General features: G+C 41.6%; 1 protein-coding gene across 1 annotated transcript; it reads right to left on the bottom strand.

The window, feature by feature from the left end:
- Positions 1 to 12,844: 12,844 nt before the first annotated feature.
- Positions 12,845 to 16,713, bottom strand: LOC119936539 (cilia- and flagella-associated protein 77-like). The gene is made up of 2 exons (XM_038756042.1): positions 16,009 to 16,713; positions 12,845 to 12,913 (listed from the first exon to the last, which is right to left on the bottom strand). The coding sequence occupies exons 1-2, from the start codon at positions 16,711 to 16,713 to the stop codon at positions 12,845 to 12,847; spliced, it is 774 nt and encodes a 257-aa protein (XP_038611970.1).
- Between the last annotated feature and the right edge of the window lie 10,311 nt (positions 16,714 to 27,024).

The raw sequence follows: 27,024 nt of genomic DNA, 5'->3' as shown, positions 1-27,024 counted from the left end.
AGCCATGCTGCTTCTCTAACATTGTAAGCACTTAAATACCATAATTATTGATAAATGCTCTTGATTGATTGAATCATCTTCAAATACGGTATCCCCAGGGATTGCAAATTCACCTGGGGAGAAGGAATTTGAGGGCCAGTTAGTCTGGCATGTCAGTTTACATGGCTGCCAAAGTATATGATAGATTCAAACAGAAACTCCTTACCATCAACTTTAAAGCTCTCAATCATCTCTACCTCACTAATTTCCTACTACAAGCCAAACTCTACACTTTACTCCTCTAATAGCCCCCTACTCCTATTATTATTATTATTACTCATTACCTCAATCTTGTGTAACTTGCCACAAAACCCCTTGCTCTTCCTCTGACCTGGAACTCCTTCACCTTTCTTCTATAAGAAACTACCACTCTCACCATCTTCAAAGTCTTATTAAAATCATATTTCCTCCAAGAGGCCTTCCCTGCCAAAACCCTCATTACTCCTTCTCTCCCTTCTGCTTTGCCTATGCACTTGGTCCTGTACCCTTCAAGCGGTTGATATAAATAATAATATTTGTTAAGCGCTTACTATGTGCCAAGCACTGTTCTAAGTGCTGGGGTAGATACAAGGTAATCAGTTTGTCCCACATGGGGCTCACAGTCTTAGACACCATTTTCCCAAGGAGGTAACTGAGGCACAGAGAAGTTAAGTGACTATCCCCAAATCACACAGATGACAAGTGGCCGAGCCAGAATTAGAACCCATGACCTCTGACTCCCAAGCCAGTGCTCTTTCTCCTAAACCACACTGCTTCTCTATCCGCCCCATATGCAGAGCCACAGCATTAAGTACACACTGACACTTTTAAAAAATGTCTGTCTCCCCCTCCTGACTATAAGCTCCCTGTGGGAAGGGAATGTGCCTACCAACTTCATTTTATTGTACTCTCTGAGAGAAGTAGCTTGATAGAGCACTGGCCTGGGAGTTAGAAGATCATGAGTTTTAATCCCAGCTCTGCCACTTCTCTGCTGTGTGGCCTGAGGCAAGTCACTTCACTTCTCTGTGCCTCAGTTACCTCATCCGTAAATTGGGGATTAAGACTGTGAACCCCATGAGGGACAGGGACTGTGTCCAACCTGATTGGCTTATATCCACCCCAGCGCTTAGTACAGTGCCTGGCAAATAGTAAGTGCTTAACAAAAACCACAATTATTAAATATTATTGCAGAGCATGGGCTTGGGAGTCAGAAGGACCCGTGTTCTAGTCTAAGCCCTTCTCGACTGTAAAATCATTATGGGCAGGGAAGGTGTTTGCTAATTCTGTTGTAATAATAATAATAATGATGGTATTTGTTAAGCTCTTGCATGTGCCAAGCACTGTTCTAAGCGCTGGGTTAGATACAAGGTAATCAGGTTGTCCCACTTGGGGGTCACAGTCTTAATCTCCATTTAACAGATGAGGCAACTGAGGCATAGAGAAATTAAGTAGCTTGCCCAAAGTCACACAGCTGCTAAGTGACAGAGCCAGGATTAGAACCCACAACCTCTGACTCTCAAGCCCGAAAATGCCAAGCTGTTAGTAAAGTACTCTGTACATAGTAAGCACATAGTAGGCACTCAATAAATATCACTGATTGAATGAGTAACACTGCCACTTATCTGCTGTGTGACCTTGAGCAAGTCACTTAACTTCTCTTTGCCTTAATTACCTCATCTGTAAAATGTGGATTAAGACTGTGAGCCCTGTTTGAGACATGGACTATGCGTGGCTCAATGGAAAGAACCCGGGTTCGGGAGTCAGATGTCATGGGTTCAAATCCCCACTCTGCCAATTGTCAGCTGTGTGACTTTGGGCAAGTCACTTAACTTCTCTGGGCCTCAGTTACCTCATCTGTAAAATGGGGATGAAGACTGTGAGCCCCATGTGGGACAATCTGATCACCTTGTATCCTCCCCAGCATTTAGAACAGTGCTTTGCACATAGTAAGTGCTTAACAAACGCCATTATTATTATTATTTGCTCGAATCCACCCCAGTACTTGTACAGTGCCTGGCATATAGTAAGCACTGAACAAATATCATAATAAAGTGCTTATTTCAGTGCTCTGTACACAGTAAATGCTCAGAAAATATCATTGATTGATTGATTAATTAAAATATTTGAATATCAGGCTCAATATCAGTCTATTCTTATTTTCCCATCCTTCAAATACTTGTTCATTCTGGCTAGCTACCTACATGATCCCTGGAAGAATTTAGGTTATGTCAGATACGAGTTTTCTGTCTTTCTGCAATCACTCTTCTTGGCTCATAGCACCATAACAATTTCACACAGCTGACAGGAACTCTTTCAGTTTGGTATGTGTTTTGAGAAGGATGACACTGAAAAAAAATCACATTTCTCAAAAAAAACTTTCAAATAAAAGAAGCTATACAAGAAAAGGTTTTAGAACTTTGATCTCTCCTTCTAAGGAATGATTCCTCCAAAATGGAGAAATTTAGGTTGGCCTCTCTGAGGTGTTCTAATATGACATATTAATAACACCTTGATTGCCTTCTTTAAAAGTATTTCTGAATTGCAGGGAACTGTGTGGGAATTATTTACATTAAATTTATCATTGGTTAGGGTATTTATTGTGCCCTAGTTCAAACCCATAATTTAATAGTTCTGCTACTAACAGTATCAGCAGGATAATAATAATAATAATAATGATGGCATTTGTTCAGCGCTTACTGTGTGCGAAGCACTATTCTAAGCATTGGGGGGGATACAAGGTCATCAGGTTGTCCCATGTGGGGCTCACAGTCTTCATCCCCATTTTACAGATAAGGCAACTGAGGCTCAGAGAAGTTAAGTGATTTGCCCAAGGTCACACAGCAGACATGTGGCAGAACCAGGACTAGAACCCATGACCTCTGATTCCCAAGCCTGTGCTCTTGCCGCTGAGCCACACTGCTCCTACAGTGGGCAGAAAATGTATGTGAAGGATTTATCAAATAAGAGATTTAAATAAAATCTAATTCCTACCCTCAAGGAATTTATAATCTAATGGGGAAAAAAACTCTAATTCTAATTTGATTCTAATTTAAGGCCCAACATTTGGCATGGTGGACGATCTTGAGCAAGTCAGTTAACTTCTCTGAGCCTCAGTTTCCTATAAACAGGGAATAAGACATCCATTCTTGCTCCCTCTAAGACTGTGTCCAATGTAATTATCTTTAACCTATGCCAGTGCTTTGTAGTAATAGTAATAATATCTATTAAGTGCTTACAAAACATATGTATGGAATTAGACATGGTCTCTATCTTTGGGGGGGCTCATCAAAGTGTTTGACCCTAATAAATAAATTATTAATAATTGTGATAATGGTGATGATAAGGAAAAGCCTATTGATGCTTCAGCTGACTTCTGGGCATTTGATATTCTTCCTACCCTCCAGCCCAGAGCACTTATGGATAGATCTTTAAATTATATATTATATATATTTATTTATACTAGTGTCTATCTACTCCTCTAAGACTATATATGGTGGTCAGGGAACATGTCTGCAAACTCTTTTGCACTGTACTCTCCCAAGCACTTAGGACAGTGCTCTGCACATAGTAAGTACTCAATCAGTATGATTGATTGATTGATTAATTAATTCTGGAAGTCTTAAGGGAAATAAACAGCTTCACCAGAAAAAAATTCTTCATTTTGATCCCTGCCCATTCTTTTCCAATTTATGGAATAATTAAAATAGGGCTATTGTTTCAAAAGTGTAAATTGGCCTTGCTATTGACACTGTGGGCTGGGTGGACAGGCTCTGTGGCTAAACCATCTGCCAGGCATGACCAGTCCCAGGCCCAGAAGGTTTGTTAGTGTGTGGACATGGATCAGAATGAGTTCTCTAATTTTTTTCATGTGTGGCATTTGTTAAGCACTTACTATGTGCCAGGCACTGCACTAAGCACTGAGATAGACAAAAGCTAATCAGGTTGGACACGGTCTATGTCCCACATTGGATTTATGGTCTAATTTGGAGGGAAGAGGATTTAATCCTCATTTTACTTATGAGGTAACTGGCAAGTGGCAGATCCGGGATTAGAACCCAGACCCTCTGACTCCCAAGCCCACATTCTTTCCATGCTTCTTCTCTTGTTGACATAGAAGTGCTGAGGTGATAGTGGGGGGAATTTGCCAATGAGCTTGATTGAAGTACAAAACAGACAACTGTCTAGTATGGGGGGGAAACAGGACTTTGAATAGGGAAATGTTAGGATCTTACCTGAGAATGGTACAAGATAGGTCAGTTCAAAGACCTTTTGTACAAACGGTGATCATACTGTAACCTATATCCAGTCTGGAGAAATCACCCACTTCCCTCCAGGCTCCCAATACCTCTGCACAGGGAGTTGAAATTATTTATCTATTAATCTATCTCCACCACTCTCCGCTCCCGACATTTTACAGTTGAGGAAACCGAGGCCTAAGAAGACTTGCTAAAGTCACCCAGGAAGTGAGCGGCAGAGCTGGAGCTCAAATCTGGTTCTCCTGACTCCAGGTCCTGTGTGCTTTCCATTAGGCCAAGCCATCCATCACCTCTAACAATGGGACTGGGTTTTGAGTCCAAAATATGCAAGCTTCCCAGTGGTCCCTCTTTTCTCTGAAATTGATGGCCAGGAAGAGCCCAGGATAGCCCTTTAGTGATCCCCCTGATGCTCCTGCAATGGCTGGCCGGAGCATAGATAAGCTCTTATTAGGGAGCCACACTAGGCTAGGTTCAGGGGTCCTTGCTGGTTCCCTCTCCTCCTTCTGAACAAACACTTAAAATGCTAGGCAAACACCAGCCAAAGCAGAACCTCTAAATAAAGAGCTTGCAGGTGGTGGGGCTGCTTCTTGTCATTTATCTTGATTGTTAGTAATCAGCCACCCAGTGAGGAGAAGCAAACCATGTCAGATGCTTGGCTAAATAGCAAATCCATACCTGTTGGATAGGTAGGTAGCAGGGGCCTCTCTGCTGGGCAGTACGTCACTTCCATTACTCAGACCCAATCGTGCAGGAGACGCAAACAGAAGCGGATTTCACAGTATCTCATTATGAGTCACAGGGCTAGAGTAAACTTCCAGGGAATGGGTTACTAGCTTTGTGCTTGTGTGAAACGAATTTTGTATTTTTGCCAAGTCAGAGTAGGGCTTGGTCATCCCTCAGCCTGGTACCAGGGCATCAAGATATGAGTGACAGGGACTCTTTGGCTCAGGAAGAAGCAACCAGGGCTGCCATGTAGCTTTGAAGAGGATTCATTCTTCACAGTCTCAGAGACCTAATGAAACACGCAGGGCCTGAAATTATTTTCCAACATGGACTCTGAGATGTGGTTCATGCTGGTCTATCAGCTTTTTATCCAAGCCCTAATCAATTAGTCAATCGACAATACTTACTGAACACTGATTCTGTGCAGAACACCACACTAAGTCCCTGGGAGAGTACGCTGGACTAAGGAGACATGATTCCTGCAATCAAGGAACTTACAATATAATGGTCCTCTGGATTTTCCTCCTTTCAGCTTTATGGGATTGGGGAGCACAGGAGCAATGACCACATTGGCTTTTTCTCTACCTCATTGGTGCTTTCTCCTGGGGAGGGAAAATAAACTGCACTATAAGGAGATGTGCAGCAAAAAATAGTCTTAAGGATGTATTGGGAATACTGGACATTTGCTTAATGTCCCCATGGCCTTTCCCAGCTGTCGATCAGCTTTACCCCTTCTCTTCCAGACTCTTATCTCTGTTTGGTTTCTCATTCCTTTAGAAAAACAGCCCTGGAAGTACTAGAGAGGAAGGAGGAGAAAGTAGCTAAGGGTAAGCATGCATTCTCTGAGGATGGGGTGAACTTCGACGTCTTGCTTTCCACTTGGGATATTGATGGATAACAATCTGTGAGGCAGTCCTGTAGCTCTTTAGTGCAGAAAAACAGGTGAGGTAGGAGTTCATTCCCATCCCATTTCTATACAAACTAATCTTTGGATACAGGTCTAGCTTACACAACAAAGAGGTGGAAAGATGGAAGGTTGAGCAGAAAGATCTGTGAGGGATGTAACGATTTAAGGGTGAATTAATATTGGTTACAGAATTCACAATATTAAGAGTTCTCCCCCAGAGACATGAGCATCTATCTGTTTTTCCTCCCCATCCATGAGTGACTGAATAAGAGGAGATGGGCCTAAACCACAGCATGAAATATTCAGGTTAGCTATAAGGAGTTCCCTCAAGGGCTGGGAGGGGGATGAGGACGGGATACAGTCTCTCCTTCCCCCAAATCTGAAGCTAGGAAATAATTTGGTTGTGTATGATTGGGGTGGCCTAAAGGGAAGATACAGAGGATGGGAAGAGAGGTGTGAAAAGGGAAGAAACCAAGAATGCTCAGAGAATTCCTGTGAGAGTCTAGGTTCCGTATATAATAATAATAATGGCATTTGTTAAGCGCTTACTATGTGCAAAGCACTGTTCAAAGCGCTGGAGGGGGATACAAGGAGATCAGGTTGTTCCACGTGGGGCTCACAGTCTTAATCCCCATTTTACAGATGAGGTAACTGAGGCCCAGAGAAGTTAAGTGACTTGCCCAAGGTCACACAGCTGACAATTGGTAGAATAGGGATTTGAACCCATGACCTCTGACTCCCAAGCCCGTGCTCTTTCCATTGAGCCACGCTGCTTCTTGCCTTGGCCCACAGCCAGGATCTATGACTTCTCTGGACCCCTTGTGGGCATATTCTAAAGGGAGCTGCCATACTGGCTAGGGTGAGATATTTATATTCTGCATATGAGTCTTTACTTTTTCACAGATACTAAATCAATTTCTTATACAATGAATTATTTAAATCATTGACATGTAAATGGTCTTTAAGAAAATACTTTATTTTATCAGCTAATATTTTTTCCTCAGCAAATGTCACAATGACTTTTAAAAATCTCTGTAAAAATATACACAGTAGAGTCTCATCACTAAACTGAATAATAGCTTTGCTTTAAAATCAAGTTCTGGAAATTTCCTCCCTGTTATCACATTCAGGATGAAACAGAATTATACAGACTCTCAATCTGATGTTGTAAGTACATTTATTTGATTTTTCAATCTCTTTTATTGTTGTAGAAAATTATTCTCTGGCTGGACCTTCTTCCTTGCTCTATTTTTTTATAGTCTACCAATCAGTTAAAAACACTCTGGCCACCACTATGACCACCATTTTTAGCTATTTGACAGCAGTAACCATGGAGATTTTTTTTAAAAAAATCAAATTTCCAGTTATTGTTACAGAAAGATGAATTCTGGTAATATACCTGAGTGTCCATTTATTTCTTGCAGGTGATTAAATTCCCCTCTACATGCTCACAAAGTGAATTTGTGTTTCACATCCATTTGAATTTAAGCTCTTTGGGAAGGGAATGTGTTGTGCTTCTGTTGTAATCCCCATGTACCTAGTTCAGTACACTGAATTTACTCAATAAATACTATCATTCCTACTATGGATCACAGTATTATATCAAAGCTCTATGTGGGTTTCATTTTCTATGAATGGTCTTTTTCAGGTGAGGTGCTGTTTGGTTCATTTTCAGGCTAGATTTGGTTTGACAATTATGCTTCATGAGTAGCAGATGTAACACTGATGGCATTCTTTTGCCATCTGTGTAAAAGGAGTGCTTATGGGAGAATCTCTCTAATCTGTACCAAAAATGTATTTGTCCAATAAAATGCTCTGGTAGAATTGGTGCTGCTCTGTCCCTCACTTCCCCATTTTCCTTTTATATTTGGAAATAGAAGAAAGAGCAGGTCTGAGAGAGTCAAGGGACCTTTATTCTAATCTTGGCTCTGCCACCTACCAGCTGTGTGACCATGGGCAAATCACTTCACTTCTCTGTGCCTCAGTCCTGTCATTTGTAAAATAGGAATTCAATTCCTGTTCTCCTTTCTAATTAGATGTGAGCCCTATGTGGGATAGGGACGGTATCTGACCTGATTCTCTTGTATCTACTCCAGTGTTTAGTACAATGCTTGGCACTTAGTAAGCACCTAACAAATACCATAATCATTATTATTTTTAACCAAAATAGGGACTGAAGAATCCATTCCAGAATCTGGGCCAGATTCCTTAATCTATTCACACTGTACTTCTTTCCTGTTTAATTAGTTCAAGTTAGCTGAACATGAGTTCCAACACTGGCCCGAGGAAAAGTGATGGTGAGAGAAAGGGGATAGAGAGTTTCCATTGAGTGGAAAATATACAGGAGGCTGGCTTCTTTCTTGTGCTTTCTTCTTAAATATGATTCTATCCTTGACTCCAAAACACAAAAGTTGGTTACCTTCTCTTAAGGGATCCCAAAGGTGCTCCACCGATGATTGCAATTTGGATATCAAGAACAGCAGTGACACTACACTAGTCAATTGTTATTAGGTTCTTGTCCATCTGTTGCTTATGATACTCTCTTCTCTTCAGCTTTTCCTGGAACATTGAAACCCCCCTGTATCTGCAACCCATGGAGAGACTGGGATGGCAGTCTGGCTAACCCACTGAACCACATTCACTGGCTGGATTGCCAAGTCTCCCTTTCCTGTGTAATAGTCCCACCTTTGGGGTTGCAACAGCTTCAAATAGACAAGTGAAGCTAGCTGAAAGGATGGAAGTGGTCCTGCTAGATCCAAGCTGGGATGGACTTGGACTCTGTACTATACTCAATACTATACCATATAGCCAAGATCTGACCAACTTGTGTGTAGGAAATATGCCAACCTACCAGATGGGTGTGAGGGATGGGGAGGCAATGAGACTTGCTTTATGCACAGCAGCTGGTCATGGGGATTCAGGTCATTATTCCCTGCAAAGAAAGTCAAAACATCTGTCTGCTTTGAACTGCTGATCTCTGGTTAAGATTATGCACTAAGACTAACCCAATTTTGAAGCTGGCTTTTTTATGTTACCCCAAATTGCCCTTTTATAGATTGGCAATGAGTCCAAGAGAAGCAGCGTGGCTCAGTGGAAAGAGCATGGGTTTTGGAGTCAGAGGTCAGGGGTTCAAATCCTGGCTCCACCAATTGTCAGCTGTGTGACTTTGGGCAAGTCACTTAACTTCTCTGTGCCTCAGTTACCTCATCTGCAAAATGGGGATTAAGACTGTGAGCCCCCTGTGGGACAATCTGATCACCTTGTAACCTCCCCAGTGCTTAGAACAGTGCTTTGCACATAGTAAGTGCTTTATAAATGCCATCATCATCATCAAGCTATCTGTCTATGTATGAATCAATCATCTATCATCTATTTGTCTACCCATCTATTATAGTAATAGTGATATTTGATGAGCACTTGCTTTTTTCTAGCAATATACTAAATAGTATGGTAGAAACAATATAAACAGATTGAACAAAGCCTCTGTCCCCACTGGGGTCCACAGTCTACGGGAGAAGGGGAAGTGGCATTATAGCCCCATTTTACAGAAAGGAAAGTAGAACTTAGAGAAGTTATGTGACTTTTCCAATGTCACACATTGTAGGCAAGTGGGGAAGCTGGATTAGAACCCATCTATCCAACGATCCATCCATCGATCTACCTATCTCTTTACATGCTCATTGGGTTAGTGGTTTTGTTTCTTAGATTGGTTTATAAAGCACTTGGTCATTCTCCAGTCCCAGGGATCTGGGAAAGAGACTTTCCATTATCTTTTAGTGCAATAGATTTTTATGGTTGGTGAAATAATTGGTGTCTGGTTCCTGCCAGCTAACATGCCCAAACAAAATAGTTTATAGGTACAAAATGTGCAAGTCCAGTCCTAACCATATTCTGTTTTTCAGCCATAGAGATGCATTTAGTCTTGTGAGGCTCCGTTACAGATTCCCAATCTTGTTTCTGTGTATTTTCTTTCATTAACAGGAAAGTTGTGACAAATAATAATGATGACATGTAGTAAATGGTTACTGTGTGCTAAGAGCTAGGATGTATATAAGATCAGGAGATTAAAGTTTCTGTCCTACACTGACTCACAATCTATTGTATCCCTATTTTGCAGATGAGGAAACTGAAACCCAGAGAGGTTAAGTTACTTGCCCAGGGTCACAGGGCAGGCCTGTGGCAGAGCTGGGACTAGAATTGGGGTCTCCTGACTTCGAGTCCTATGGCTCATTCCATTAGGCTATACTAAATCTTAGCTTTGTTTTTTCCCCTTTAGTCACCGCGATGTGGGGTAAGAGATCACAAAGATGGTAAGCCCAGTGTGGGCTATTATTATCTATTATCTATCTATTATTATTATCTATTATCTAGTTATCTATTGCTGAATTGTACTTTCCAAGTGCCCAGTAAAGTACTCTGCACACAGTAAGCACTCAATAAATATGACTGACTGACTGAATGAATGGTAGTCCAAACCACCATAGAATTATCAACTCGGAGGTCGCATTCACAACCTCCTTCCTGTTGAGGTAAACAAAGCTAGTCCTTCCCATCCATGGCTTCTCAGTTTTTGTGGCTTTTCTAGCCCTCCTCCCTGCACCTTACACTCACTCCCTGTCTCCCAGACCCTATGGCTCCCTTTGTTAAATTCATTCATTAATTCCTTCATCATCTGTATTCTATTCCATGTCTACCATTTCTTTTAACTTTTAATTTATCTATTCTTTGAACTTCTACATTTTCTACAGTTCCCACACTGCTGGATTTCATTGAGGCCCTGGTTATTCTTGCTGTGCTTACTGTCCTCTCCAGTCACTTTTTTCCTCCCATGACTTCTGAGGCTGACCTCCCCATCCCCTGGAACTCAAAACTGTGGCAACTGGGATGGACTAAAGCAGGGTGGAGGCAAGACAGCAGCAGCTCCCCTCCTTGCACCCCACTTTTATTTATAAACTTCCTTTGATGTTCTTAAGAGTGCTAACACTGCTGGGTTTCCCTGGTAGAAGAGAAGGAAGGGATATGGAGAGTAGTCTCAGATTTTCTCCTCTGCACCTGCCCCCCATTCTCCTCCTCCACCATCACTACCTTCCCTTTCTATATCCCACCATGTTAAATGATCTAAGATAGCTGTGGTGGCAGGAACAAATAGAATCCAGCAGCTTTGACAGTGTAAACAAACAAACGTTAAAAACATACACGTACAATAGAGGGCGAGACAAGGAAGACAGAGAGGTGAGTTATTAAGTATCCAGTGTGAGCCTAGAAAAGTCATGAGAATTGGTATGAAGCAGAGGGGCACTATACTACAGACAAGGGGATGGGATTATTTCTCTGGGGAATTTGTCCCAAGAGAGACCAGCTACTAAAATCACTTGCAGAGAAAGTGATTTCTGCAAGACTGAAATGGAATCCACTCCAGGAGGCAGAGCTGAGCAATCCCCACCCAGTAGCTGAGTAAACAGCTGGGAGGCACTTTGGAATGCTATCACATTCATCTCAATCAAGCCACTGTACATTCCTCACTGCACAACTCCATTTCCCTGGGATCAATCAATCAATCGATCAATCACTGGTATTTACTGAGTCCTTACTAAGGGTACAGCACTGTACTACAAACTTGGGGGAGTACAATACAACAGAATTAGCAGGCATGTTCCCTGCCATTTCGAGCTTGTCTTTGGTGATGATGCCTTCCTACCTCTAAACTGGGAGAAGTAAACTTTCACAAACTCAATTAAATCATTACTTGTTGTAAACAGATTATGTATCAAGCGAGGGGAATAGCAGGATGATGAACTTTTCTTTGCCGGGAGTTTATTTAATGCACGCACAGTTCTATAGGTTAATAATAATAATAATAATGGTATTTGTTAAGCACTTACTATGTGAAAAGCACTGTTCTAAGCACTGGGGGGATACAAGGTGATCAGGTTATCCCACGTGGGGCTCACAGTCTTAATCCCCATTTTACGGATGAGGTAACTGAGGTATAGAGAAGTTAAGTGGCTTGCCCAAGGTCACACAGCTGACAAGTGATGGAGCTGGGATTTGAACCCATGACTTCTGACTCCCAAGCCTGTGCTGTTTCCACTGAGCCACACTGCTTCTCATACAGCATACATGCAGATAGAATGCTTAGTATCCTCCGAAAAGTCGGTTCTTAGCTCATAGAAGTACTGGGTCATCTTGGCTCTTTTTCGCTTTCAGTGCTCTTTTGTTCTCCTTTCTAGATTATTTCGCAAAGACATCTAAGCCCATTTCGGCTCCTTCAGTGAGTTTTATTTTCTCTGATAGGTTCAAGGGTTTGAATTTAACAAGTTTCAACACCTCATCCTAACTCCTAAAATCCCGAATCTGCTGATTCAATGGCGATATTCTTCAGAGGTTTTCACCTTTCCAAGTGGTTACAAGTGGCATCAAGATCATTTTATGAGTTTTTCATCTATCAGGATGAAGAGGAGGCTGATTTAAAATTCTGGTATGAATGAATGCTTGTCATTTTATAAAAATAATTTGCTTGGGATCTACTTTTTACTTGTCCATACTACTGGTTCGGAGTTTAACACCCAGCGCTTAGAAGAGTGCTTTGTACATAGTAAGTGCTAAATGCCACTATTATTATTATTTCTACTCACTCCTGGTATGGTATTTATGAGTTCTTACTGTTTGTAAGGCAATTAAACTCAAATACATTAAGTACTGTGATAAGCACCTGTGATAAAATGTTTAGTGGATCGGAGGTTGAAATTCTGAACAGAACAAGGATTTTAGTGGCTTGGGTTTTTTTTGTGGATTTTGTTTGCTAGAACCCAGGTCCTCCATCACCTCAAGATAATGGAAAATCGGAGATGTATCAAGCACAGTAAATCAGCTTGAAAAATCCTATAACTTAAATAGTTGCTTATCTAAAAGGATTGCTCAGGTGGAAAAAAAATAGCTTTTATTTTCTTTCAAATTCCATTGTCCTGGATTTTCTTTGTTGTTGTTGTTCAGTGATCATTTCTTTTAACTGTTTTCAACAGAAATGAGACTTAAGAAAAAGCTTTTCTCGTTCAAATCACCACTACCATTGTGCTTTTTCTTAATTACCAATTTGTCTTCTTAAAAAAACACACACTTAGAAACCTGGAATTACATAATTGTGAGCTAACACCTAGTCCCATATTTCTTTTTTGAACAAAAAACATTAGCGGTAGTGTTCGTTACAGCAATAATTGAGAGAAAATTACATTATACATATATACGTTTTGGAAAGTTTGGGGAGGATCCTTTGTAAATGCTCTCATATTACATTAAAACTATTTATGAATCAAATGTTGAAAGAATCACCAGGGGACAAGGACAAGAAATAACTTTTTATAGGAACCAGAATTTCTAAGTAATTTCATATCAAATCTAAGGCCTTGCATGATTTCTGTGTGCTTGTTAATTTATTTAGAGGATAAAAATCCATCATTCAGGTTTAGGCTGTCTCCTATACCATAAATGTCTGCTCTATGGTTTCTATATATTTTGGGAATGACTTTCCATCTTACCCAGTGATAGCCAGGAACCCATCATCGGAAATAATTCATACCACATAGCAGATGGATGTTGCCCACAGTCCTCTCCTCCTATCTCATCCTCTCAACAGCTCTGCCTGACATTCTTCCGTGCTTCCATTGTTCTCTGACATCAACCCCTTGATGCCTCCCTCAATTCTATGTTCACAGTTTCGATAGAGTACTGCACTGAGGCAGGGAAACAGATGAGAAAACACGCCAAGGACTTCTCTAGCTCTGTGTTTATACAATTGGGAGTCCTGGAGAGCTTATTAATAATCAATGCCCTGATTTCTTGAAAGTTTCAGATTAATGTCCCATGGTACTTCACTTCAGCTCAGTTATTACCTGAGAGTGGCTTGTCCTGAGTAAGAATGATGATATGAAAGAAATATGACATTACCAATAAAATCAACCTCTTTGTCAACTACTCAAAATGTTTCCAACAAGCAAAGACTTTCCAACCATTTTAATATTTTACATTTGCATAGGACAGGAAAATTTCAGTTGATGGCATTTTACATTGACTAAGCTGACCTGAAAATTCATAAATTCAAGCTTTGTCCATCCAATGCCTGGCCATTTACTGTAGACCACTACCTTTGAATTTGTAACATTATTATCTGTAACTTGTTTTTATTATTCTATATACCTATCTCCTTTTTCGAGTGTAGATTGCTTATGGACAGGAATCATATCTCATTCCTCTGTTGAACTTTCCCAAGTACTTAGCACAGTGCATCGCACTAGAAGTTGCCCAGGAAATACTTTTACTAATAACACTATCATTAATACAACTCCTATTCCTCTTTCTCAAGACTGTGAGCTTTGATTTTTGCCCTAACCCTTAGCTCGGTGCTTGGCACATAGTGAGCACTCAAGTACTATTACTAAATCCATTACTGATTTCTTAATTTAATAGCTGTATGAAGCAATGCCTTTAAAGGTATTAATATATCACATCTTCATTTTTTCAAGTGAGTCCTGTTATTTTCCCCATTCGCCATTATAAGCAAGGCAGGCTACCGTTCGGCTTTTAAAAGTTTCAAAACTACCCATCATGATGTCAAATATAATACTGTGTGAAATTATTACAAGGGGCAGTGTTGTTTTATAGTAATAATGTCATTCCATTGCATTAAGCAAAAGCAAGAGTCTAGTGACATAGAAAAACATGGGGCTGGCTCTTTAAATCAGAAATTAGGAAGCAGCGTGGTCTAGTGGAAAGAGCATAGGCCCGGGCGTCGGAGGACTTGGGTTCTAATCCTGGCTCTGTAACCTGCCTCCTGTGTAATTTGGGAAAGACACTTCCCTTCTCTGTGCCTCAGTTTTCTCATCTGTAAAATGGAGATGAAAAACCTGATCTCCCTTCTACTTAGATCATGAGCCCTATGAGGTAACAACAATAATAATAATAATAATGATTGTGGTATTTGTTAAGCACTTACTGTGTACCAGGCACTGTACTAAGTGCTGGGGTGGATTAGAGCAAATCAGGTTCGGCACAGTCCCTGTCTCACATGGGGCTCACAGTCTCAATCCCCATTTTACAGATGAGGTAACTGAGTCACAGAGAAGCAAACTGACTTTCTAGACTGTGAGCCTGTTGTTGGGTAGGGACCGTCTCTATAGTTGCCAACTTGTCCTTCCTAAGCGCTTAGTACAGTGCTCTGCACACAGTAAGCGCTCAATAAATATGATGGAATGAATGAATGAACTTGCCCAAGGTAACAAAGCAAACGAGTGGTGGAGCCAGGCTTAGAACCCATGACCCTCAGACTCCCAAGCCCATTCTCTATCCACTGTGCCCAATCTGATTATCTTTTATCTACCACAGCGCCCAGTTCAGTGCTTTGGCACACAGTAAGTGCTTAACAAATACCACCATTAAAACTGCTATGCTATCATCATATATGGTTAAAGGATGAAGAAGGTGTAACATAATTCAGCTAAAGCTGCATCAAAAATAGCACTCAAAGTAGATGGTATCACCAAAGAACATCCTCTAGATTATAAACTCATTATGGGCAGGGGAATGCGCCTACCAACTCTGTTTTATCATAGCCTCCCAAGCACTCAGTACAGTGCTCTGAACACAGTAATCACTCAGTAACCATGACCTACTGATTGAGAAAGGGCTTCACTCTACTGGTCAAATGAGATTGGAAGTCAGAACTATACATACCTGAGATATTGTGAGACCCGTGTGCCACAGGGACTGTGTCCTATCTGATTATCTGCCCCATTGCTCAGAACATAAAAGACATTTAACACATTATAAATAAAGCCTTCATGAAAGAATGGATTTCAAGACATCAAGCAAGACTGTAATGAACATTTATAGCAATTATCCAGCGATGGGGCCTAAACCTTCCCAAATTCATATTTTTTATCATCTTTCTTCTTTAGTAGCCTAACTGTTCTTGCTTCAGAAGAGTCTTTAGGGGATAGTATAAATGCCTCGAGCCAAGGTACCTCTTCTGACTGGAGTTTCTAAGTAAAATTTCTTAAAAGCCTGCTGATAAGACTTCGGATCTGGAAAAGTGCTGAGCTGGGATCTCACCTTCGCAAAGCGAGGCAAGGGTTGGGGAGGGGCTGGAGGGATGGAGGGTTTGTAATCCCTGAGCAGAGTGGTACGCGTATTGTACACCTGATGCACTTGGAGCTTCTTGGCTTTTTCCCGGTGCCGCTTCAGATCCGCCTGTCTTTGTTGTTCCACCCACTCGTTTATGAACTTGTGCTGCAGAAGCTCAACGAGGGGAAAGGTGGACTGAGAGGAGATGCCAAAAGTGTATCCCTCGGGCATCTGTATGGGAGGATGATGAATGCTGAACTTCTCCACCTCTTTTTTTCTAATTTCCTTGTACCTTCGGTATCTGTATTGCTCTGGAGCAGTGACCAGACCTGCCTGGGCAGCCTTAGCATTCATGGCAACAAAATCAAGAGGCATCAGTTTCGGCACAGTGGGTTTCCGGGAGTGAACGTGCCAGTGTGTTATTGCTTCAGGAACCCCTCCATCCACCTTGGGGAGATAGAGGCCATACACGAAATCGGATCCAGGTAAAACACTGCAAATTCTGGAGCACCTCCCTAGCTCCGGCTTAAGGATGAGAGGATTACACAGCATGGAGTCCCTCACCTTTCCAAGTCTAAAATTCTCCATCCCTGGGTTCAGGTCCTCCTTGCAGAGGGGCAGCAGGGGAGGGGGGCAGATGTGGTGAACAGCACATTTCTTTGATTTCTTTTCTTCACTTCTCAAGAAGGCCATCTTGGCCAGTGGAAAGCCAGCCACTCTAACTCGAAGAGATTAGATATGATTTCTTGATTTCTTCATACATCCACAGATTTACAGGCCTGTCCAGTGAGGAACTCCGTTAATTGAATGAAGCCACATGTGGATCAGCCCTGGCTTTGTAGAAAACGATTTAGGAACAGAAAATATTCTTCCAAGTAGAGCTATAGTCTCCTATTTTGGGCTGCAGAACCAAATATTCTACAACCAAGCAGATTTGTCTGGAAAATGAGATCCAAATAATCAATTAAGAGCGTTTCCCCTTCATTGACCCTTTCCTTAGCTCAGTCTCTCTGTGCTTTTACCCAAGTCCAGCTTCCCTTCCACCTGCCTCTTTCTAGTATCTCCCTCCCTCCTCCCTATGCTTTTCTAGAATCATGTTGCCTGGTTTTTGTGACATCACAATTTTTTGGTGACATCTGAATGTGGTTGTTGTTGACTCCTACTCACATGCATACAGAGTGGTTCTGATTGGCAAAACAGTAGGTCAAAAGGATAGAGGAATAAAAGGAAGGAGTGGTGTTTCTAGGAATAATGATTAATAATGATAATAATAGCTATGGTACTTTTAAGTGCTTACTATGTGCCAAGCACTGGTTGGACACAGTATCTGTCCACATGGGGCTCACAGTCTTAATCCCCATTTTACAGATGAGGTAACTGAGGCACAGAGAACTTATGTGACTTGCCCAAGGTCACACAGCAGACAAGAGGCAGAGCTAGGATTAAAACCCAGGTTTGAAGGTGAGGCTGTATTATGCTCTCCCAAGAGCTTTGCATTAGTGCTCTGCACATAGTGAGAGCTCAATAAATCCTACTGATGGTGATAAGGAGGTCAGTCCTCATTATTTTCTTCTTTCTGAATTCTACAGAGCCCCAATTTCAATCCACTGAGTTTTCTTTCCAAGTGTTTACACTAAGATCATCTATTTTGTTGAGCACAAAGTGGGCTTCAGGGTGGATTCAGAATCTGAAGTGGGCCTGGATGGGATATTAAATCATCCAGTTAAATCCCTGCTATATTTCTGTGTCAGACTGTCCAAATATATCCCTTAAAATGATCGTCTACATCTAATAATAATAATTATGACATCTGTAAAGTGCTTACTATAAGTGCTTACTATGTGACAAGCACTGTACTAAGTGATGAGGCAAGGTAGACACAGTTCCTGTCCCGCATGGAGCTCCCCATCTAAGGGGAAGGGAGAATAGGTATTTAATTCCCATTTTGCAGATGAGGCACAAAGAAGTTAAGTGACTCATCCAAGTTCACACGGCAGGCAAGTGGCAGAGCTGGGATAAGAACCCAGTTCCTTTGATTTCCAGGCCGGGGTTCTTTCTTCTAGTCCATGCTGCTTCTAATCTCCATGAGGGGAACTCCCCTTACCTCTCTGTGAATTCATTCCTCATACTCCTAGATTTCTTCTGCTTCAGAATTCTGGTCTCCTCAGCAAACAATGGGCCACATTTCACCCCTCTCCGAAACACATTCCTCATCTCAGGAAAGGTAAATCAAATGTATCCTCTTCTTATTTCTGCATTCACTGTAATTTATTCAGTGCCCAAAGGGTGGCATAAGAGGATTAACCAGACAGTAGTAAGCACAAAGAAAGGCCCATAGAGCATATCTATGCAACCTCAATGCAAAATGAGAAAGGAACCATGTGCTTAAAGATTGAGGCTCCCTGAGATGAAAGGCAAAACCCAAATTCGTTATGGCTGGCTCCCCCTTGCACATACTTTGCCATCTCCAAGACAAACTCATCTTAAAGGTATAGTTGCCATGTTTGCTTCTTGAAAGCTGCACATTTCTTGAAAGCATCACATTAAACCTACCTCTCTTTGCTACCTAAGGGCAGTGAGATGCTAACTGTGCCCTATTACCCAGCCTCCTCACTCTGCTTTCCCTCCTCACCTTTGTTCACTCCCAGCCATATTTCACCCACCTAGTTTGGGGAGCAACCATTATTGTCATGGCTGAAGAGTGAGGAATAAGTGCAGGCTTGTTTTTAATTGTTAATTCCCTTTTAAGTTTAACAAGTGGTTCCATGCCTCAAATAACTTAATGGGTTTCTTTGGTTTAAAACAACCAGAAGAGGTACAAAAATAATCCAGATGTTGTTCAATTAGACCTAGTGGTCTAAAAATCAGTAAGTGTATCCCGGAAATCCTCCCAGCCCACGCTGGACATTTTGACAATCATAAGAAGATAGGATAGAGTAGTGTTTACATCTGCTCATTCTCTGGAAAAGTTTTAAATGTTCCAAAAGGAAATACTGCATTAGCCTGATTTGGGTTAAAATTTAGTTTCGATCACTTGGAAATTTGTGTCTGCAATTTGTCAATCTCTGAGCCATTGATAATGGACAGTGGGATGAGCCACTTGTGGAAAACTGTCTACAATGATGGAATAACATGATGGGACAAATTGGGAGAGAAAATCCTTGAATGTGGGACAGGAAGAGAGCTTTTTGGTGACCATCAACACTCTGGGTCAGAAATAAAATGTTGTCTAGAGGAAATAGATTTTAATTTGTCAGATCAGGGTGACAGAACATTGCTTTTCATTTAGCAACTGCTGTTCATCCCTTTTTTCTGTTTTTCTTCCATTCTGTTCTCTTCCTCTGGGCTAGTTTGACCATGAAAGATCACCATAACCCTTAGTAAGATAGGCAAGAGAATAGGGTTACATTTATCGAGTTCTTAGTTTCCTTAAATGCCGAATGTCTGAGATTCATTCAGTCCCAGGGAGGTGGAATGAAAGCAGGTTTAGTGCTGCAGAATGTAAGTTTCTTAACAAGCAAGTAACGATCGCTGCTATTTAGGGTTCTAGTAAGGATAAAAATACTAGTGGCTTTGGCTCCCCTCCTGTGCAAGGAAAACCCAATAGACCAGACGGAAGTGTATCAGGAAAGTCTTTGGAATCCGAGAAGCAAAAGCTGCAGAGAACCAGATTGTGATTTGGTGAACGGTAGGCCATGAGTGGGGGAAAACAGGGCATGGAGGACTGTGGGACAAAAAAAGTCTATATAGCTATTTATAGTGTACTCGTAAGGAGAAGAATACTTCAGAGATTAAGGCACTGCGTAGTTTGAGAATCCCCTACCCAGACCGACCTCTGATTGACCATCCCAGGAGAAATGTTCACTTTAATGGATCCTGCCCAACTTCACAGTACAAAGGGATAGCTCTCAGTATTCCTTCAATGTATTTAGTTATTAATTAAATGTAACACTTATTGAGTGCCTACATTTAAAAGTCGAAGGTCAGCCTGAATGGCCACTCAACACCGGCACAACAGACCGGTTTTCTTGGTGTCTGCAGGAGTGGTTCCCCTCATGATTCTAAAACAAACACCTGGAAACAAAGCTTGGCTTTTGTGCCTTTCAATGTGACCAAGCAAACAAACAAACAAAAAATCGAGCCACCATTCCCCTCTCCTCTCCCCAAAGGAGTAGCTTCTGCCCCTCACAGTTGGAAATGAGAACAGTGAACTTTGAGAATGCTGCCTGCTCAGTGGGGAGGTCAATAGCATAATGTGCAACAATTTGCTTGGTTGGGGCTCTCCCACTGTTTCCCTCCTGGTTGCTCTCTGACCTTCCAGAAAAGATTATTTTTAGCTGGGGCAAGGGCGAGATTCCCTGGAGGCACTTAACCACGGGCATCCTTAAAGGGAATCCCCATCTAAGGATTGATGGAGAGGGGAGAAAGTGAGGCTAGCATTCTACATGAAGACAAGTTTCCCCACCTCTTCCTTTGGAGCCACCTCTCTAACCCGTCATCACCTAAACTCTCAAGGCCAAGACCATGAGAGAGCAGACTAATTCAGTTTAATCAGCATAAACCCAGTTCCTGATATTTTATTTATCATGAACCTGTATCTCCTGATAAAAAAAAATGATTATCCAAGCTTTCTGGCTATAGAATAGAGCATAATTATTTCTGATATTCCAAACATGTGCAATCTCTGCTTCGATTTTACACTTACTTTGTCCTTTTTCTCCACTTCATTTTCTAGTACACTGCACAGATGTGCTAATTTGGCACGGATGCTAAATATAAGGTCGGAGCATCTCACTTTTGTCTTTTCTTGATTGCTTATCACCTTTCCTGAATGCCGCTTCTATTTACTCGTCGCATCCGAGAGCACGTCAGCCTCACCTCCCCCTGGCAGACAGACAGTGCTGTTCTTCTCCCTTTCCAAGCAGCTGTTCAATAATTTCAGGACATAATGTAAATGGATTCTCTATTCATGAGGAAGAAAACTGAGTGCCCGAAAGCTCGGCTGCCTTCCCTTGTAGAGATCTTTCATCTGGTGACCAGTGAGCAGAACACGTTTCTGCATTGCCATTGTAATTGCCACAGCATAAAGGAACAGACTTGGGTGGGTGGGGGGAGGGATGTAAACCCATTTAATTCTCTCTAGCCCTTGCCCCCTACCACATTCCCGGTGCATTTTTCAAACCTCCGTTTTCATTTGTATTCTAACCTGATGGACCCCGCTCTGCTTGTCCTATCCATTGACACCTGCAAGCCATCGAAGGAGATAATTAGACATATGGACAGACCCAGATCTCATATAAATGAGTGCGTGAGAATGGCATTTCACAGGGAATATTTTACAGCAGAGTCCCCTGTTCCTACGCGTATGTCAGAGGGCAGGGCTGTAGATTTAGGGTCTTGACATCCAGTCAGTTTACAGAGGGGATGAAAAGGATGAGAGAGTGTCAATAAGAGGGTGTTTAAGCTTCAGGATTTGGTGATAAGAGAAACGCTTTAGGTCCCAGGAAGGATAACAGTGATGAATATGCTCTGGGTTTGTCTATGTGATTTTGCAGTCATTTGAGACTCTAAATACCATACAGAAATCTGTAAGCACTCTGAATGAGTGAGCTGCTTTTCCTTAGCAGTAATGTGGGCCCACCTTCTCCTTGAAACTTGGTGTAATCAAGAAGGACCTACATGTCCTGAATGCCTGGCTTCACCTGAATATTGCAAAACCCTACCAGAAGCTGCTTAATACTCACCGTGGCAATGGCAGATGAGCACTATCTGAATGACTAGCAGTGAAGTCATTTTTCAGAAACAACTATATAATGTGGTTTTAATGATATTAGAAATGTCAGCACCAGTACAATCATTCTTGCACCAAGTTGAGAAAAGGCATTATAGAATCCAGACAATAAGTCAAGGAGAACTGCACTGAACAACAGTGTGTTCAGGGGTATGACACTGCATCCATTTACCTTCAGTAATCTAAAATAGGAAAATGTTCCCAAGTAATGTATGCTGAAAGATATGAAAAATAATACCAAATGCCTAGCACATTGAGTCAGCTTCTCCCCCTGTATACATTTACACTCATTCCTGCAAAGATCATCCTTTGGTACGCTGATGTATTTAACAATGTGCTGAAATTCATTCATTCATTCAATCGTATGTATTGAGCGCTTACTGTGTGCAGAGCACTGTACTAAGTGAAATCTGTCACCTGTTCTCTCAATCTTCCTGAAGATTCTTCTCAACGACAGCAACCTCATCCATAATTGCTGTAGTCAGGCAGCCATTCAGTCAATTGGGTTTATTCATTCATTCAATCAATTGTATTTATTGAGCGCTTACTGTGTGCAGAGCACTGTACTACGTGCTTGGGAAGTACAAGTTGGCAACATATAGAGACAGTCCCTACCCAACAACGGGCTAAGCGCTTACTGTTTTCAGAACACTGTATTAAGCACTTGGGAGAATACAGTATAACAGATGCATTCCCTGCCCGCAACAAGCTTACAGTCTAGAGTGGGAAATGGACATTAACATAGCCAAATAAAAATACAGCTATGTACATAAGTGTTGTGGGCCTGGGCAGGGAGATGAATAAAGGGAACAAGTCAGGCAATGCAGAAGGAGTGTAAGAAAACAAAAAGAGAGCTTAGTTAGGGAAAGCCTCCTGGAGGGAGACATGCCTTCAATAAGGCTTTGAAGGGAGGCGAGTAATTGTCTGTTGGACACGAAGACAGAGTTTGTTCCAAGCCAGAGGCAGGACATGGGCGAGAGGTAGGCGGTGTGATAGATGAGATTGAGGTGTGGTGAGAAGGCTGACAGAGGAGCAAAGTGTTCAGGCTGGGTAGTAGTGGGAAAGCAGCGAGGTGAGGTAGGAGAGTGCAAGACGATTTAGTATTTTAAAGCCGATGGTAAGGTGTTTTTGTTTGACGTGGAGGTGGATGGGCAACCACTGGAGGTTCTTGAGGAGTGGGGAAGCATGGCCTGAACATTTTTGTAGAAAAATGATCCGGGTAGCAGAGTGAAGTATGGACTGGAGTGGGGAGAGACAAGAAGCGGGGAGGTCAGATACAGTAATCGAAGTGGGATAGGATAAGTGCTTGAATTAATGGCAAGGTAAAGTTGGCCTGCTTGAAGCTGTTTTCTCCCAAAAGTCCTATACTATGTTTCATCATTGAGGCTCTGCTTTCTTGTAATAATAATAATACTAGTTAGTTTATTATAATAAAAATTATTTTTGACATCAGTGATGTTAAATTTATTAAGCTAGAGCACTATCCTATGGGCTGGGGTAGATACAGATAATTCAGACAACGCTTGGTTCTTTGAACTGTTTTGTTCTGCCAACCTTGCTTGCCTGTTACTCATTTCAGCAGTTACTTGGGTACTCTGCTGTTGGCCAATCTCTTTACAAGTGCATCCCAGCAAAGCTGTATAGAAATAAGAATTAAGCAAGATTCTCTTCTAGGATTACTGGATTGTGAGATCCTTGAGGACAGGGTACAGTATCTTCAAGCTCTATTGTATCTCTCAAGCCCTTAATACAGTGCTCTGCACATAATAAGTGCTCAATAAATACCACTGATTGATCAGAATCTAGGACCATGTTGCTTCTCACCCTTTTCTGGCCATTTGATATTGACCATTTTTTTTGCTGACTCTGTTGAAAGCCAGAAGTGTCTACTGGAGCAGGTTCACATCTCAGCCACATAATAGTAATAATAATAATAATAATAGTATTTGTTAAGTGCTTACTATGTGCCAAGCACTGTTCTAAGCACTGGGGGGGGTGGGGGAGTTACGAGGTAATCAGGTTGTCCCATGTAGGACTCACAGTCTTAACCCCCATTTTACAGATGAGGGAACTGAGGCACAGAAAAGTTAAGTGGCCAGCCCAAAGTCACACAGCTGACAAGTGGCGATACCAGGATTAGAACCCATGACCTCTGACTCCTAAGCCCGTGCTCTTTCCACTGAGCCATGCTGCTTCTCATATAGAAAGTTGAAGTCTCCTAAGCACTTACTACAGTGCCTTGCACACAGTAAGCACTCAATAAATATGACTGAATGAGTGAATAAATTCTGTGAAGCTTTATAGACTTTAATATATCTGACACTTGATGCCCCATTATCAATTGGCTTTGTCAGTCTACCACAGAAATTAATGATTCTGGTTTTCACTTGTTTATCCATACACTGTTGGATAGTGCCCTGTCTAGGTAGTAGAATGGTTAGAAGTTTTTATTTTATGTAAGGAGAAATAGTCCCACCGGACATTTTTGAAGAAGTGGCATGCTCCACATAGGATTTTGGGAACAGTGCATGGGCACATGTTTACAAGTCACACTGAGAGGAGGAGTGACTCAAGGCAGCAAGGAGGACGTTAACCTGTTCAGTTGGAAAATAACGAGGGCTTGAACCAAGGTCATAGCCAAAATAATGGAGAGGAATGGGAGGATCTGTGAAATATATAAAGAATTCATAGGGAAAGAGTTGGTAAGGTGAATTCTCTGACTAATTCTTCAGAACAGGTAGAGAGGCTGGCTGATGTGGGAAGCAAATGGCTGATTTGTCAAAGATGATTAAGAACTGAGGGGGTCAACCCTACCAGAATTTTCAAACCTGGAGCATATAAATTTACCTAGGCAACTAGTACAGCTTTGCCGAATGATATATAAAAGAAACTGGGGCACAGGTATTCAAAGATGCCAAATTAATCCATCCATTCATTGGCCACAGATCTCAATGCCCTGCTGACAAAAGGCTTTGGCAAAATTGTCCCAGGAGTGACATTGCTGAAATGGTGCTACTGAAGAGTCAGGGTGGTTTGTGGTCTGGCAATGGAACTACAGACATAATATTTACAAAAAGATAAAGTTCCTGGAGCAAAATTGTGATAGCCACTGTGGGTTTAATGAACCAAAAATACACCTGGATTCTCCTCTTTTTTTCACCCGTCCTTCAGCTCTACAGAACGTATGTACATATCCATCATTTATTTATGTATATTAATGTCTGTCTCCCCCTCTAGACTGTAAGCTTCTTATAGGCAGGGGTCAGTCCTACCAACTCTGTTATTTTTTACTCTCCCATGTGCTTAGTACATTGCTTTGCACACAATAACCACTCAATAAATACGATTGATTGATTGCTAAGGCCTTTCTGCAAGGTTGATCATGAAGGCCTTTGTTCTTAGGAAGATCGGGCTGGTTAGAAACAATTGTCAAGATATCCAGTCCAACACGTAACAGAGTGTACACCAGGATTTCTGGTCTCAGGAAGCTGCCAGAACCATTTACTTTTGGCTGTGGTACATTGCAGAAATGATGAAAGACATGTCCATAAAAAACAGCAAGACTACTCACGGTTACCATTGCATGGAGGGTGATATCTTTAATTTGAAGTGACTGAGTAGCAAAAATATTATCAGCCTGCTCAGATAGGAGTTACTACATGTAGATGGTTCTTCTCCCATGTATAATGGAACCTTAAGCCTGATGCAGATAGTTTTGATTAAATGGCAACACATTTTGGCTTTTCAATCAACACTGATGAAAATTTCAGTCCCCCTGTCAATTATCCCTAGGTTTGACTTCCTCTAAATGTGTTGCTTGTCATCACCGAGCCACCCAAATATGAATGACCTCAATAACGTGTTACTTCAGGATGTTTTAATTGATAGAGAAGTTACCTAAGGGATGACCAAAACTGGGAAAATGTTTGGGTGATTTAAACTTCAATCACAGAACAAAATTCATCGTGTACAACTTTGAGGTCATTGGGGATTTTGTATATGGCATGATGAGCTGGACTGTGTTCCAGGGACATTTCCAAAGAGTAAGCCAATTTTCTAGGCAGCATTTGCTGCCCAGCTTAAAAGTTACCTTTTAACTTTTAAACTAAAAATTGTTTAAACCAAACATTTTAGTGCCTGAGCATTACCACCTCTTCGACATGGAACCCTGAATTTTCTGGTCTTGATTTTGTTGGCCAAATTACAACAATCAAGCAGTAGAGATCCTGATGGCTTAAACAACATGAGAATGTAATGGAGTGTCTTTTTCTAGAGTGTTCCATTGATCTAAGCAACTGGGAAGCAACCGTGACTGATCAGCAGGTCTGGCTAAGGATATGAGCTGATGTTCTGATGAAAAACAAATATTTCTCAAAGGTAAAGTGGCAGAGCAGGAAGATAGGGATATGTGGAGCCTGGAAACAAAATAAGCAACATCTGTGGCTGAGATGCTCAGATCAAATAGGATTTACTACATCCTCATTCACATGCATATCCACCTTTTGTTATCAGAGATGATGTCAATGACAAAGAAATCCTATCTCTATGAGTGTGACTGAAGAGACTGATAATAATAATAATGGTATTTGTTAAGCTCTTATTATGTGACAAGCACTGTTCTAAGCACCGAGGTAGATACAGGGTAATCAGGTTGTCCCATGTGGGGCTCACACTTTTAATCCCCATTTTACAGATGAGGTAACTGAGGCCCAGAGAAGTGAAGTGACTTGCCCAAGGTCATAAAGCAGACAAGTGGAGGAGCGGGATTAGAACCCATGTCCTCTGACTCCCAAGCCTGTGCTCTTTCCACTAAGCCATGCTGCTTCTCGTGCACCCATGCCATTTTTCTCAGTGCTGTGTTGGTGTGTCGACTCTATTCAGGATCTGTGTGTTTCAAGCCTGCCTCTTGGTATCCTGATATTCACAAAGTCCTCCCTCATGAGAGCAATCTCACTCCTAAACTGTTTGGTCTGCTGTGACAGTCTCCCCAAAATCCATTCCTTGTATCACACTCAGTAGAGAAACCAAAGAAAATGGACTTTCTTAAAGGATAATCCCTAAAAAGGGGATAAGCCCTTCCCTTACAGAACAGGAAGGCCCTTGGACTTAGTTCCCAAGTCCCCCAAAGATGGGTGGATTTCAAACAGTCATATTTATTGAGCATCTACTGTGGCTACAGCACTGTACTAAGGGCTTTAGAAAGTACCATAAAA

This window comes from Tachyglossus aculeatus, chromosome 14 (genome assembly GCF_015852505.1).
Source record: "Tachyglossus aculeatus isolate mTacAcu1 chromosome 14, mTacAcu1.pri, whole genome shotgun sequence".
NCBI classification, from domain to species: domain Eukaryota; kingdom Metazoa; phylum Chordata; class Mammalia; order Monotremata; family Tachyglossidae; genus Tachyglossus; species Tachyglossus aculeatus.
Note: the sequence above shows the minus strand (reverse complement) of the source record. Positions and strands in the feature narration are given on the sequence as shown.

Excerpts from the sequence above, each read along its gene's own strand:
- LOC119936539 (XM_038756042.1), bottom strand. The coding sequence starts at position 16,713 with ATGGCCTTCTTGAGAAGTGAAGAAAAGAAATCAAAGAAATGTGCTGTT. Across the intron at positions 12,914-16,008 it reads CCTTGCCTCGCTTTGCGAAG|TTAAAAGAAATGATCACTGA; the intron begins GTGAGATCCCAG and ends TGTTGAAAACAG.